Source organism: Pseudophryne corroboree, chromosome 8 (assembly GCF_028390025.1).
Source record: "Pseudophryne corroboree isolate aPseCor3 chromosome 8, aPseCor3.hap2, whole genome shotgun sequence".
NCBI classification, from domain to species: Eukaryota; Metazoa; Chordata; class Amphibia; order Anura; family Myobatrachidae; genus Pseudophryne; species Pseudophryne corroboree.
In genome coordinates this window covers 92522845-92537692 of record NC_086451.1, presented here as the reverse complement: position 1 = coordinate 92537692, position 14848 = coordinate 92522845, and the positions used below count along the sequence as shown (strand labels likewise).

The following is a 14848-nucleotide window of genomic DNA, read 5'->3' as shown; positions in this document are numbered from 1 at the left end:
GATCTTGATGTGGTCTTACGGTTTCTCATGTCTTCCTGGTTTGAACCTTTGCGTAAGGTTGAGTTGAAATTTCTCACTTGGAAGATAGTTATGCTGTTGGCGCTGGCGTCTGCCAGGCGGGTATCAGAGTTGGCGGCCTTATCTCATAAGAGCCCGTACTTGATTTTTCATTTGGATAGGGCTGAATTGAGGACTCGTCAACAATTTCTGCCAAAGGTGGTTTCTTCATTTCACATTAACTAACCTATTGTGGTCCCGGTGGCTACGGAGGCTGTGGCGATTCCAAAATCTCTGGATGTTGTGAGAGCGTTGAAGATCTACGTCACTAGGACAGCTGTTGCCAGAAAAACTGAGACGCTGTTTGTCTTGTATGCTTCCAACAAAATTGGTCATCCTGCTTCAAAACAGACTATTGCACGCTGAATTTGTAGTACGATTCAGCAGGCTCATTCTTCGGCCAGACTACCGGTGCCGAAGTCAGTAAAAGCCCATTCTACCAGGAAAGTGGGCTCATCTTGGGCGACTGCCCAAGGCGTCTCGGCGTTACAGCTTTGCCGAGCAGCTACTTGGTCGGGTTCAAACACTTTTGCTAAGTTCTATAAGTTTGATACCCTGGCTGATGTGGACCTTGCGTTTGCTCAGTCGGTGCTGCAGAGTCGTCCGCACTCTCCCGCACGTTCTGGAGCTTTGGTATAAACCCCATGGTCCTTTTGGAGTCCCCAGCATCCTCTAGGACATAAGAGAAAATAGGATTTTGGTACCTACCGGTAAATCCTTTTCTCCTAGTCCGTAGAGGATGCTGGGCGCCCATCCCAGTGCGGACTGTTACTTGCAGTGTTTTCTTGCTGGTTAAATTAGTTTATACACGGGTTGTGTATTTCTTGTTTCAGCTTGTTGCTGTTGTTAATTCATACGGTTATCTGGTTTAATGTTACTCCGGTTGTACGGTATGTTTGTGGTGTGGGCTGGTATGTTTGTAGCCCTTAGTTTAAACAAAAATCTTTTCCTCGAAATGTCCGTCTCTCCTGGGCACAGTTCCTATAACTGAGGTCTGGAGGAGGGGCATAGAGGGAGGAGCCAGTTCACACCCAGATTAAGTCTTTTCAGTGTGCCCAAGCTCCTGCGGATCCCGTCTATACCCCATGGTCCTTTTGGAGTCCCCAGCATCCTCTACGGACTAGGAGAAAAGGATTTACCGGTAGGTACCAAAATCCTATTTTTACTTCTCCTTTGTATTTGTCTAATGCATATGTTAAAGGATGGCTGTATAAAAATAATTTTGTCATAGAATTTGGCCTAGGTTACATGATAGAGCTTTTTCATATTTCGTAAAATTAAACTTTTGCTTTTCCTCCCTCAGTCCCCCCTTCTCCTCCCGTAGGGTATCCGGTTGATCGTGTCAAAGTCGAAAAATATCATGATACATATGCCTTGCACTAACCCCATGCACATGCCCGCTGCTCGTGCACTCAGTCCTCCGTGCGTGCACATATACGCAATTTGCGTAAGAGTCTCTCCAGCGATCCTGTGCACATTTCCGCAGTTTGCGTAGGAGTCGCTCCGGCGACCCTGTACGTGATACGCAGTTTGCGTAGGAGTCGCTCCGGCGACCCTGCACGTGATATGTGTATTTACGGCGGAGTTTGTGAGCGTGTAGCGTGCTATTAGAACATAACATATTTAACCCAAATAATGCATTTTGTACCCATAGTTCCCCTAGACCATGTCAGCGAGTAATATTAGTTAAAACAGTTCCTGGACAGAGAGATTCCTCTTTGCATGATAGGAAGGGTCAGATAAAGGTTGAAAGGTGGTGTCTAGTATCCAGCTGTAGGGTATTTTAAGGGTAACATTCCGGTGTTAGTTAGGAAAAGATTGCTTGCTCCTGCGTATAGTTATGTACAAAAGTAGAATATGAACATTAACTGTATTTGCTGTAAATTACACATGCGGCGGGAATCCAGAGGATACCATCCACAAGAACAGTTGGGGAAAGACACAGCCCACCTTTTCAAATCCACCTATGACCTTTGCTGTAATGTAAGGACACATCTCTGTGTCCAATGAACAATGAGATTACAGTGACCATTGTATTGTGTATTCATGTTGTGTATAAAAAGACCACTGTTGCCTGGCCGGTCAGTAAGACTCTGAACGCTATCTACCTGATAACGGAGGACTGGTCCAGGACGCGCTTGCGAACGATTCCCCACGTATGTATATTCTCTGTAGCCATTATTCTCACTTATTCTGTTTAGATTTCCTTGTTAGTCTGTAGTGTATAAATTGTACTTGTTTACCTTTTTCTCTGAATAATCCACTGCGGTGTTAGAGCCCCGTGGTTTACCACAAATCGGTGTTGTTTTTTCACTTTCCTGCAAAGGGCTTTCATAGCGTCTTAATCGGTATAAAGTGTATAAGCATTGTTAAGGTGTACGCACTGCGGGTACTTCATACCGCCAGCGCTACTCAAGGTTTTAAGGTATTACATCGTTGCAGTACTTGGCTGCTAAGGTTTAAAGTATAAGCATATCCTTACATTGTTTCATTAATAAGGTTTACAGTATTTCACTCTGTGTGCATCCGCACCGCATGTACGTTGTGCCCACGGCACAGCGTCTGATATGCTAAGAGCGTATCAATACGGTACTCTGTACGCAAATAGCGTACTTAGTCCGTAGCGTGAATCCGTGTGTGTACGTGCCGCGTGTGCGTTGTGCCCACGGCATAGCGTCTAATACGCTAAGTGCGTATCAATACAGTACTCAATACGCAAATAGCGTACTTAGTACGTAGTGTGTGTAATTAGTCTAGCGCCCATAGCGGCTCCACTGTAATAGCGAGTCTAGTGATATAGCTTTGTGTTTTAAGATAATAATTGACATTATCAATAGATAGACAGTGTCTAGTTAGACAGTCAATATAGACACCATATGTTAGACAGACATTAGGTCGACAGGGTCAAAAGGTCGACATGAAAATGGTCGACATAAAGAGATAGACTTTATTATTTTTTTAAATGTAACATGTTTTTGAACTAATTCATACCTTCTCTATCCATGTTGGCATAGAGTTGGTTATAAACCTTGTGGCGAGCGCAGCGAGCCGCCATGCCCGAAGTGTGGCGAGCGTATACCTTTCTTCAATTGGGGGTCCCAGATGACAAAACTATCCACACAAACCACAAAAATGCAAAAAACATGGTGTCTACCTTTTTTATGTTGTCCATTTTCATGTCGACCTTATGACCGTCGACCTTTTGACCCTGTCGACCTAATGTCTGTCTAATGTATGGTGTATATCTGTTGACTGTCTACCTAGACACTATCTATCTTTTATACCGGAACCCTCCCGTAGCCTGTTAGCCATATTAAGGTGTGATGGTCCTCTTATGATGCACCTGACTCCTAGTGGCATTGGGTTTCCAGTTATTATTTGACCATATATGTGTAAAAGAGACTGTGTAATTGCTGTAAACATATGGCTGGAAGAGATGGTACACAGTAGGCTGCAGTGGCAGCTGCAGGTGTTGCTCACACATGTCTTCCGTGATGCTCAGCAAGTGTTATCAGACTGTGGGCTACTGGACATGTTCTTATACATTTTCATTCTATGTGGATTTAATTGCTCTAATTAGAACGCCTTGGGTGTTTTTGGGTTCAGATTGCTCATTTTCAAAAGGAGATGGATGACCTGAAAGCACGGACAGCGAAGGCCTGCTTCACCGTGGGGAGTGAGGAACAGATGAGACAGTTGAGGACAGAGTCTGATGGTCTCCATTCCTTTCTGCAGGAAATCAAGGAGACTACAGAGGTAAGTAGCCCTGTAGTTGTTTTGTACTGAGTGGCGATGACTCTTGGCTTTTTTTCACCCTAATAATTATAATGTGTGATAGAAAAGCTCTTAATGTTGTAGGGGGGACCATAGTGAAAGGGATGCCTTGCAGGATCTGTCTGATGAAGCGTGTGTATTCCCAACTTTCTTACTCCTGCATAAATAATTTTCATGGGTCATCTTCAGGTTGAGGGCACGTATTATTATTAAAATGATCCAGTGGTTTGATCGTAATGCTTTGTCTTCATGCTAATATAAATCTTATGTAAATATATATCTTTAAGATGGTCTGTGACCTTTTTATGTTAATATTATATTGTTAGTCTCTGCATGGAGATACTGGCTGTCTCAAAACTACCCTATTGGAGGCATTTGCCAGTGTGGAGGATGCTAGAGAGCAGGACGAGCGGAAAAAGGATCCTAAGTATCGCCAACTTCTGTATAAAAAACCCCTGGATCCCAAGAGTGAGGCGCAGATGCAGGTAAGACTGGCGATGAGCTGGGCAGACTTTTTTTTTTTTTTTAAATTGGTCACATAACTGAACATGGAGCTTGTCCTATTTCTATACTGTCCCACTAGTGCACAACTTGTCCCTCTTCTGCAGGAGATTCGCAGACTCCATCAATACGTGAAGTTTGCCGTTCAAGACGTGAATGATGTCCTGGATATAGAGTGGGACCGGCATCTGCAGAATAAGAGACAACAAAAGTTTGTATTTCTGCCCTACACATAGTCTGGCTTAGGCATTAATTCAAATCTGGGATACTGAAATTCAGAAGCAACTATTTCCTCCTTTTGCAGTGTTTATTAACCCGAAATATAGATATATTATATAATATAATATCTGACGGAGCATCATAACGGTAATGTCGGCGCCGGCGACTGTACGCGACCGAATGGTGCAACACTTAAATTGCTCTGTCGGGCGCCATTTAGTGTCCGCCAGGGCGTAAAAAGCTTGCATTCCCCCCATAGAGGTGAGGAGCAGCGTTAGCCTTTTATTATATAGAATATATATTGTGTATATCATTTTTCTCTGACGTCCTAGTGGATGCTGGGGACTCCGTAAGGACCATGGGGAATAGACGGCTCCGCAGGAGACTGGGCACATCTAAAGAAAGATTTAGGTCTATCTGGTGTGCACTGGCTCCTCCCCCTATGACCCTCCTCCAAGCCTCAGTTAGATTTATGTGCCCGGCTGAGCTGGATGCACACTAGGGGCTCTCCTGAGCTCCTAGGAAGAAAGTGTTTGTTAGGTTTTTTATTTTCAGTGAGACCTGCTGGCAACAGGCTCACTGCATCGAGGGACTAAGGGGAGAAGAAGCGAACCTACCTAAGTGGTGGTAGCTTGGGCTTCTTAGGCTACTGGACACCATTAGCTCCAGAGGGATCGAACACAGGACCCGACCTCGTCGTCCGTTCCCGGAGCCGCGTCGCCGTCCCCCTTACAGAGCCAGAAGCAAGAAGGTGGTCCGGAAAATCGGCAGCTGAAGACTTCTGTCTTCTCCAAGGTAGCGCACAGCACTGCAGCTGTGCGCCATTGCTCCTCATGCACACCACACACTTCGGTCACTGATGGGTGCAGGGCGCTGAGGGGGGGCGCCCTGAGCAGCAATACTGACACCTTGGCTGGCAAACTGGCACCATATATAGCCCCAGAGGCTATATAGGTGCTTTTTAACCCCTGCCAGAATCCATAAAAATGCGGGAGAAAGTCCGCGAAAAAGGGGCGGAGCTATCTCCTTCAGCACACTGGCGCCATTTTTCCCTCACAGCTCCGTTGGAGGGAAGCTCCCTGGCTCTCCCCTGCAGTCCTGCACTACAGAGAGGGTAAAAAAGAGAGGGGGGGGGGCACAATTTAGGCGCAATATATATATATATATTATAGGCAGCTATAGGGGAAAACACTCTGTATAGTGATATCCCTGTGTTATATAGCGCCCTGGTGTGTGCTGGCATACTCTCCCTCTGTCTCCCCAAAGGGCTTTGTGGGGTCCTGTCCTCTGTAAGAGCATTCCCTGTGTGTCTGCTGTGTGTCGGTACTGCTGTGTCGACATGTATGATGAGGATAATGATGTGGAGGCGGAGCAAATGCCTGTGAATGTGATGTCACCCCCTGCGGGGTCGACACCAGTGTGGATGGACTTATGGAAGGAATTACGTGACAGTGTCAGCTCCTTACATAAAAGGTTTGACGACATAGGACAGCCGGCTACTCAGCTTGTGCCTGTCCAAGCGTCTCAAATGTCATCAGGGGCTATAAAACGCCCGCTACCTCAGATGACAGATACAGATGTCGACACGGATACCGACTCCAGTGTCGACGATGATGAGACGAGTGTACCCTCCAATAGATCCACCCGTTATATGATTGAGGCTATGAAAAATGTTTTACACATTTCTGATGATACCCCAGGTACCACAAAAAAGGGTATTATGTTTGGTGAGAAAAAACTACCAGTAGTTTTTCCTGCATCTGACGGATTAAATGAGGTGTGTGAGGAAGCGTGGACTTCCCCAGATAAGAAATTGATCATTTCTAAACGGTTAATGGCTGCGTACCCTTTCCCGCCAGAGGATAGGTCACGCTGGGAAACACCCCCTAGGGTAGATAAAGCATTGACACGCTTATCAAAGAAGGTGGCACTACCGTCTCCGGATACGGCCGCCCTAAAAGAACCTGCTGATAGAAAGCTGGAAAGTACCCTAAAAGCTATATACACACACACTGGCATTATATTGAGACCCGCTATTGCATCAGCTTGGATGTGCAGTGCTGCTGCTGCGTGGTCAGACTCCCTGTCGGAAAACATTGATACTATGGATAGGGACAATATTTTGCTAACGATTGACCATATAAAAGACGCGGTCTTATACATGCGTGATGCACAGAGGGATATTTGCCGGCTGGCATCAAAAATAAGTGCTATGTCCATTGCCGCCAGACGGGGGTTATGGACTAGGCAATGGTCTGGTGATGCCGACTCCAAGCGGCACATGGAAGTTTTACCCTATAAAGGGGCGGAACTTTTTGGGGAGGTCTTTCAGACCTCGTTTCCACAGCTACTGCTGGGACATCGACTTTTTTGCCACAGGCTACCCCACAGCAAAAGAAAGCACCGTATTATCAGGTACAGTCCTTTCGGCCCCAGAAAAATAAGCGGGCTAGAGGCTCATCCTTTCTGCCGAGGGGCAGAGGAAGGGGGAAAAAGCTGCAACACACAGCTAGTTCCCAGGAGCAGAAGTCCTCCCCTGCGTCCGGTAAGTCCACAGCATGACGCTGGGGCTGCTCAGGCGGAATCGGGAACGGTGGGGGCACGTCTCAGGTTTTTTAGCACACAGTGGGCTCTCTCACAAGTGGATCCCTGGGTCCTTCAAGTAGTATCTCAGGGGTACAGGCTGGAATTTGAGACATCTCCCCCCCGCCGTTTCCTAAAATCTGCCTTGCCGTCAACTCCCTCTGCCAGGGAGGCAGTGTTGGTGGCTATTCAAAAACTGTATTCACAGAAAGTGATCGTCCAGGTACCCCTCCTTCAGCAAGGAAAGGGTTACTACTCCACAATGTTTGTGGTACCGAAACCGGACGGTTCGGTGAGACCCATCTTAAATTTAAAAACCTTGAACACTTATATCAAAAGGTTCAAGTTCAAGATGGAATCGCTCAGGGCGGTTATTGCGAGCCTGGAGGAGGGGGATTACATGGTATCCCTGGACATCAAGGATGCGTACCTGCATGTCCCCATTTACCCTCCGCACCAGGAGTACCTCAGATTTGTGGTACAGGACTGTCACTATCAGTTCCAGACGCTGCCGTTCGGGTTATCCACGGCACCGAGGGCCTTTACCAAGGTAATGGCCGAAATGATGATACTCCTTCGCAAGAAGGGAGTTTTAATTATCCCGTACTTGGAAGATCTCCTGATAAAGGCGAGGTCCAAAGAACAGTTGATAGTGGGGGTGGCACTTTCTCAGGAAGTGCTACAACAGCACGGCTGGATTCTAAACATTCCAAAGTCACAGCTGGTCCCGACGACACGTCTTCTGTTCCTGGGAATGATTCTGGACACAGACCAGAAAAGAGTGTTTCTTCCACTGGAAAAAGCCGAGGAATTGTCATCTCTGGTCAGAGACATTCTAAAATCAGGAAAAGTGTTGGTACATCAATGCACACGAGTCCTGGGAAATATGGTAGCTTCGTATGAAGCAATTCCATTCGGAAGGTTCCACGCAAGGACGTTCCAGTGGGACCTGTTGGACAAATGGTCCGGGTCCCATCTCCAGATGCAACAGCGGATAACCCTATCGGCCAGAACCAGGGTGTCGCTGCTGTGGTGGCTGCAGAGGGCTCATCTACTAGAGGGCCGCAGATTCGGAATACAGGACTGGGTCCTGGTGACCACGGATGCCAGCCTTCGGGGCTGGGGGGCAGTCACAAAGGGAAGAAATTTCCAAGGACTGTGGTCAAATCAGGAGATTTCTCTTCACATAAATATCCTGGAGCTAAGGGCCATTTACAATGCCCTAAGCCAGGCAAGACCCCTGCTTCAAAACCAGCCGGTACTGATCCAGTCAGACAACATCACGGCGGTCGCCCATGTAAACAGACAGGGCGGCACGAGAAGCAGGATGGCGATGGCAGAAGCCACAAGGATTCTCAGATGGGCAGAGAATCATGTGTTAGCACTGACGGCAGTGTTCATTCCGGGAGTGGACAACTGGGAAGCAGACTTCCTCAGCAGGCACGACCTCCACCCGGGAGAATGGGGACTTCATCCAGAAGTCTTCCAAATGCTGGTCAACCGGTGGGAAAAACCACAGGTAGACATGATGGCGTCCCGCCTCAACAAGAAGTTGAAAAGATATTGCGCCCGGGCAAGAGACCCTCAGGCGATAGCGGTGGACGCTCTAGTGACACCATGGGTGTACCAGTCGGTTTATGTGTTTCCTCCTCTACCTCTCATACCCAAGGTACTGAGAATAATAAGAAGGCGAGGAGTGAAAACCATACTCGTGGTTCCGGATTGGCCAATAAGAGCTTGGTACCCGGAACTTCAAGAGATGCTTACAGAGGACCCTTGGCCTCTGCCGCTCAGACAAGACCTGCTGCAGCAGGGACCCTGTCTGTTCCAAGACTTACCGCGGCTGCGTTTGACGGCATGGCGGTTGAATACCGGATCCTGAAGGAAAAGGGTATTCTGGAGGATGTCATCCCTACCCTGATCAAAGCCAGGAAGGATGTCACCGCAAGACATTATCACCGCATTTGGCGAAAATATGTTGCTTGGTGTGAGGCCATGAAGGCCCCGACGGAGGAATTTCAACTGGGTCGATTTCTGCACTTCCTGCAAGCAGGGGTGATGTTGGGCCTCAAATTGGGGTCCATAAAGGTCCAGATTTCAGCTCTGTCGATTTTCTTCCAGAAAAGAACTGGCTTCACTGCCTGAAGTTCAGACTTTTGTCAAAGGAGTTCTGCATATTCAGCCTCCTTTTGTGCCCCCAGTGGCACCTTGGGATCTCAATGTGGTTTTGGCATTCCTGAAATCACATTGGTTCGAACCACTTAAGACTGTGGAATTGAAATATCTCACGTGGAAAGTGGTCGTACTGTTGGCCCTGGCTTCGGCCAGGCGGGTTTCAGAATTGGCGGCTTTGTCTTGAAAAAAGCCCTTATCTGATTTTCCAGATGGATAGGGCAGAATTGAGGACTCGTCCTCAGTTTCTCCCAAAGGTGGTCTCAGCTTTTCATTTGAACCAACCTATTGTGGTGCCTGCGGCTACTAGGGACTTGGAAGATTCCAAGTTGCTGGACGTAGTCAGGGCCCTGAAAATTTATGTTTCCAGGACGGCTGGAGTCAGAAAAACTGACTCGCTGTTTATCCTGTATGCACCCAACAAGCTGGGTGCTCCTGCTTCTAAGCAGTCTATTGCGCGCTGGATTTGTAGCACTATTCAGCTGGCGCATTCTGCGGTAGGATTACCGCAGCCTAAATCAATAAAAGCCCATTCCACAAGGAAGGTGGGCTCATCTTGGGCGGCTGCCCGAGGGGTCTCGGCTTTACAACTTTGCCGAGCAGCTACTTGGTCAGGGGCAAACACGTTTGCTAAATTCTACAAATTTGATTCCCTGGCTGAGGAGGACCTGGAGTTCTCTCATTCGGTGCTGCAGAGTCATCCGCACTCTCCCGCCCGTTTGGGAGCTTTGGTATAATCCCCATGGTCCTTACGGAGTCCCCAGCATCCACTAGGACGTCAGAGAAAATAAGATTTTACTCACCGGTAAATCTATTTCTCGTAGTCCGTAGTGGATGCTGGGCGCCCATCCCAAGTGCGGATTGTCTGCAATACTTGTACATAGTTATTGTTACAAAAATCGGGTTTTGTTGTGAGCCATCTCTTCAGAGGCTCCAATTGTTATCATACTGTTAACCGGGGTTCCTATCACGTGTTATATGGTGTGATTGGTGTGGCTGGTATGAGTCTTACCCGGGATTCAAAAATCCTTCCTTATTGTGTCAGCTCTTCCGGGCACAGTTCCTAACTGAGGCTTGGAGGAGGGTCATAGGGGGAGGAGCCAGTGCACACCAGATAGACCTAAATCTTTCTTTAGATGTGCCCAGTCTCCTGCGGAGCCGTCTATTCCCCATGGTCCTTACGGAGTCCCCAGCATCCACTACGGACTACGAGAAATAGATTTACCGGTGAGTAAAATCTTATTTTTTTCAGGGTCCATAGTGTCCACATGGTTAACCTTGGGGTATGCTGGTGGAGACCAGTGTATCAAGGCTATGCCCATGTGCCATAGACTTCACAAGAACGCTTAATTTATTTACAGGGTTTTTTAATGTATTCAGTTAGTGTTTGTTGCTTTTTGTTTTCATCAGAAGCATCGCTGTTCCGGAACGTGAGACACTATTTAACACACTAGCTAACAACCAGGAAATTATCCACCAGCAGAGGCAGCGTCTTAACCAGCTGGTAGAGAGCTTGCAGCAGCTGCGTCTTTACAACCAGATCTCCAAGTGGAACATGCCTAGTGAGGAGTTCACCAATAAGAGGTGAGACAAAAACTAAGAACAACCATATTTAAACCTTGTACAAAATCTTGTATTTTTGCAAGCCTCTTTGATGAATGTACTCCTGCAGCGTATTAGCGCTTAGGTCTACGTTTCACCTATTTCTGCGTTACAGTTTTGAAATGGAGTTAGAAAGCCTGCGAAATGCGTTGCCCAAGATTGCAGAGGACAAAGAGCCCAAGCCCACGCCAAAAGCTCCACGTGAGTTCCCAACTTCACAACCTTGGTTATTGTTTGTGCCCTTTCATGCAGATTTGTTAAAGTTATCAAATATTATGTTACCATGCTAGTGCTTATTAAATTCTCAGAATTGTGCTGACTGGCTGTCCGTTCTCTGGTCGTGAGAATGTCCTCTATTTATTAGTGGGGGGTCTGAACACTTATTACTTTGGTCCTAGAAGTTATACTTTGTTGTTTTGCAGCCAAGTTACAAAACAAATACAAAAAAAAAAAAAAAAAAAAAAACAGAGAAAGAAACAGAGTCAGCTAAGAAACTTCCTTACCAAGCGGAAGACTCCTGGAATTAGATCACTTGCTCCAGGTAATGGTGATTCCTCCTCCTTCAGTATAGAAATTGCTAGATGATTTGGCAGAGTGCCAGCCTAAATCACCTGCCACACAGTGTTTGTAAAAAAAAAACAGGGATTTAAGTGTTTTCTTACATTGGGTATAACCGTAAATCTCAGAATACAATCTGACACCTATAAGAAGAATGATCTGACACCTGGAAGTGTATGACAGATCATTAATCTATATTGCGTTGTATGTCTCTTCTAGTTGGCCTCTCCCGGTCATCATTCCTAGCCCCTAGTTACTTTGAAGACCTGGATGATGTGAGCTCCACGTCCTCTCTTTCGGAAGCAGCAGATAATGAAGTGCTACGGGCACCACCACAGCCAGTTTCAATTAGGCGGGACACGCCACCACCGGAGCCTTTTCCTGTCCGGCCTGCACGTCATGTGCCTATTACACGTACTACGTCTGTGCAGCCAGGCTTTACCACCCCATCTCTTACATTTGGAAAATCTCAGCCATGTACTGGACCCATGACAAGCACCCGTGAGTCTCTTAATAACAAAAACAAAAGAAAATATATATATGTGTGTGTGTGTATATATGTGTGTGTGTGTGTGTGTGTGTGTGTGTGTGTGGTGTGTGTGTGTGTGTGTGTGTGTGTGATTTATTTACTTTTTATTTCCAAATGGATAACGCAAACTGTATTGATTAGACAGTCAAATGTTTTTGGGATGTCACCCTTTATCAGTGTTGTCCTGATGAAGGGATGACACCCTGAATCCGTTTGATAATTTATGCAACATTTTTTGGTTTTCCCACCTCCATTTCTGTCGGTTAAATCAAATCATTAAATTCTGATTATTTCTGTTATTAAAGTTTTTTTTTTCCAAATCCATTCAGTGGAATGCCCAGAACAGGCTACCTGGTTCAAAATAGTATATGTATATCAGGTATATGGCCCTGGGGGGTGGATTGTTTTAGTTCTTAAACCCGGCCAGTATTTCATTGGACAACGAAGGGTATGTGTACCAAGTTTGGACAAAATTCATCAAGGCATTTAGGAGCCTATGAATAGCAAATATACATGTTTCACACAATGTATATATTTATGTATACGTGTGTATAAATAAATATATTATATATATATATATATATATGTGTGTGTGTGTGTGTATATATATATATATATATATATATATATATATATATATATATATATATATATAGGTGTAGTACGGGTGACCGCCGGTCACCTTACCGACGCCGGGATCCCGGCAGCATACCGACGCCGGGATCCCGGCGGGGAGGGGCGAGTGCAGCAAGCCCCTTGCGGGCTCGGTGGCGACCTGCGGTCGCCACGGGTTCTATTCCCACTCTATGGGTGTCGTGGACACCCACGAGTGGAAATAGTCCCTGTTGGTCGGCATGCCGACCATCGGGATAGTGAGCCGTCGGGCTCACGGAGGAAGTCATGTGACTGTCGGTCAGCCGACCGGCAGTCACATGACTACCACTATATATATATATATATATATATATATATATATATATATATATATATATATATATATATATATATATATATATATATATATAATATAAAATATTGTATAGTGTAACAATGTATATTACCAGTAAGGTGATGTGAAATTTCCATTACTTAAAGGATCCTTTAGAAATGCTTATAAATATTTTTTGCAAGGGTTTTCTGACTTGATCAGAATAGGATATCCTTATTTTCCTTCTAAGTACAAGAATAGTCTTTCAGTGGACTCCATAGGGATCCACTAGATTTAGACGGGACAAGAGCTTGCACCCAGTAGATAACACAGCAGTATGTATGGGAATTGCAGTGTGTGTAAATGTAGCTGAGCTTCTACATTGGTCTCGTGTTAGTAGCTTGATTTGTATGCATGAGTGTTGAAGTTAAGGGGGGTACTCACGGGAGAGATGTGTGCTGAGCGATCTTAACACAGACCGCTCAGCACACATCTCTCACCCCGCTCAGCACAGCGCGATGTGCTGAGCGAGGGGGAAAGCCGACGGGGGGCCGCTCACTTCACACAACGGTGAGGTGAGCGACCCGCTAGATTGAGCCTGCATGCAGGCTCAATCTAGCACCGGCGATAGCGATGCGCGGGGCCGCGCATCGCTATCGCTGGAGGGCATACACACGGCAGATCCGTGCTTAAAATCTAAGCAATCTAGCAAGATTGCTTAGATTTTAAGCACGGATCTCTCCGTGTGTACCCCCCTTTAGGTGTTCAAATCTGACATTTTACAGGCTGCTAAATGCTCTTTAACATACCTCCTGGCAAGGCTCTGCAAGACACATTGTGGAGCCTTATATATTAAAGCTAATAATAAGCTTACACATGGAGTGATATTCCATTGTTTATCACTTCTGATCTCCTGTCTGAAGTGACGGGAGATGAGGGGGGGCGAATATTCATATCTGCTTATTTGTCGCGCCCAGAGGGATTGGATTTAGCCGCGTTAAGACGCTAAACCCGACCAAACTAATGGGCGCTGCGCGAAAAGTCCCATTTGAGCCCTCAGACAGGTCACTTTGCTCTTTTCAGGTTGCCACCCCAGGGGGGGGGGGGGGGGGTTTATCTGATCCGCCGCCAGCTGATAACACCTGATCGGAGAAACAAATGAATAGCTCCGTTGGGGGGCCCGTCTACTGGCTGCCGGCATTCTAAACAATTGATTATTGCCTTTTTTATGGCTCATTTGTAGTCTGGGCACTTTCAGCTTAGCACTAAGGGGGTGATTAAATTGTCCTGATGGCTCTACTTTGTTGGCACCCTCTCGGAACAATACAATTTTTGCTCCTTTTGGGCACGTGCGAGAACACATTTCTGCTTGCAGCCTCCTGAGGTGGCGAGCAGAAATGTGTGAAAACTCTGGTTTAGGCACACTAACCAGGACATTAGATGGGTCTAGCCACACTAAGCTTCTAAACACAGGCTGTTTGTGTGTGATAAACATGATAACTAATGTGTGCCCAGAACAATTGAATTGGTCTGTCAGGTGCAAATTAATGATCACTTTGCAAAAACAATTGTGCAAAAAAATACTTCTCTGACTTTTATACCCCCACAGCATGCTGGGATACTTCAGTGTTTGAGATAGACACATTTTCTTAAGCTTATTTATTTATTTTTTTATTGAGCCATTCTGATCATTCTCGGGCGGCTGTTGGAGATCTGAAGGTGGTTAAACACACTCTTTACTTATCTTTACGGTTATGTCTGATAAAGAGTATGTCCAAGGACAAGCCTGAAAACGGGGTACCAATGTTATTCCTGATTGCCTAGAGTACAGTCAGATACTAATATTTGAAGCATATGGACAACATTTGCCTGCAGGGGTCCTGCATGGCCTAGTACGTTGCTGAACTTAAAGACATTACGCTCTA

The 14848-nt window shown here is 46.1% G+C and overlaps 1 protein-coding gene across 1 annotated transcript in view; it reads left to right on the top strand.

The window, feature by feature from the left end:
* NUP214 (nucleoporin 214) overlaps positions 1-14848 on the top strand; it is a 395449-nt gene that overhangs the window by 241164 nt on the left and 139437 nt on the right. The window contains exons 16-22 of the mRNA XM_063936801.1: positions 3664-3813; positions 4158-4316; positions 4440-4543; positions 10717-10890; positions 11024-11134; positions 11391-11449; positions 11686-11967. Of these exons, the coding sequence (XP_063792871.1) occupies positions 3664-3813; positions 4158-4316; positions 4440-4543; positions 10717-10890; positions 11024-11134; positions 11391-11449; positions 11686-11967 (1039 nt within the window). The remainder of the gene's footprint in view (positions 1-3663; positions 3814-4157; positions 4317-4439; positions 4544-10716; positions 10891-11023; positions 11135-11390; positions 11450-11685; positions 11968-14848) is intronic.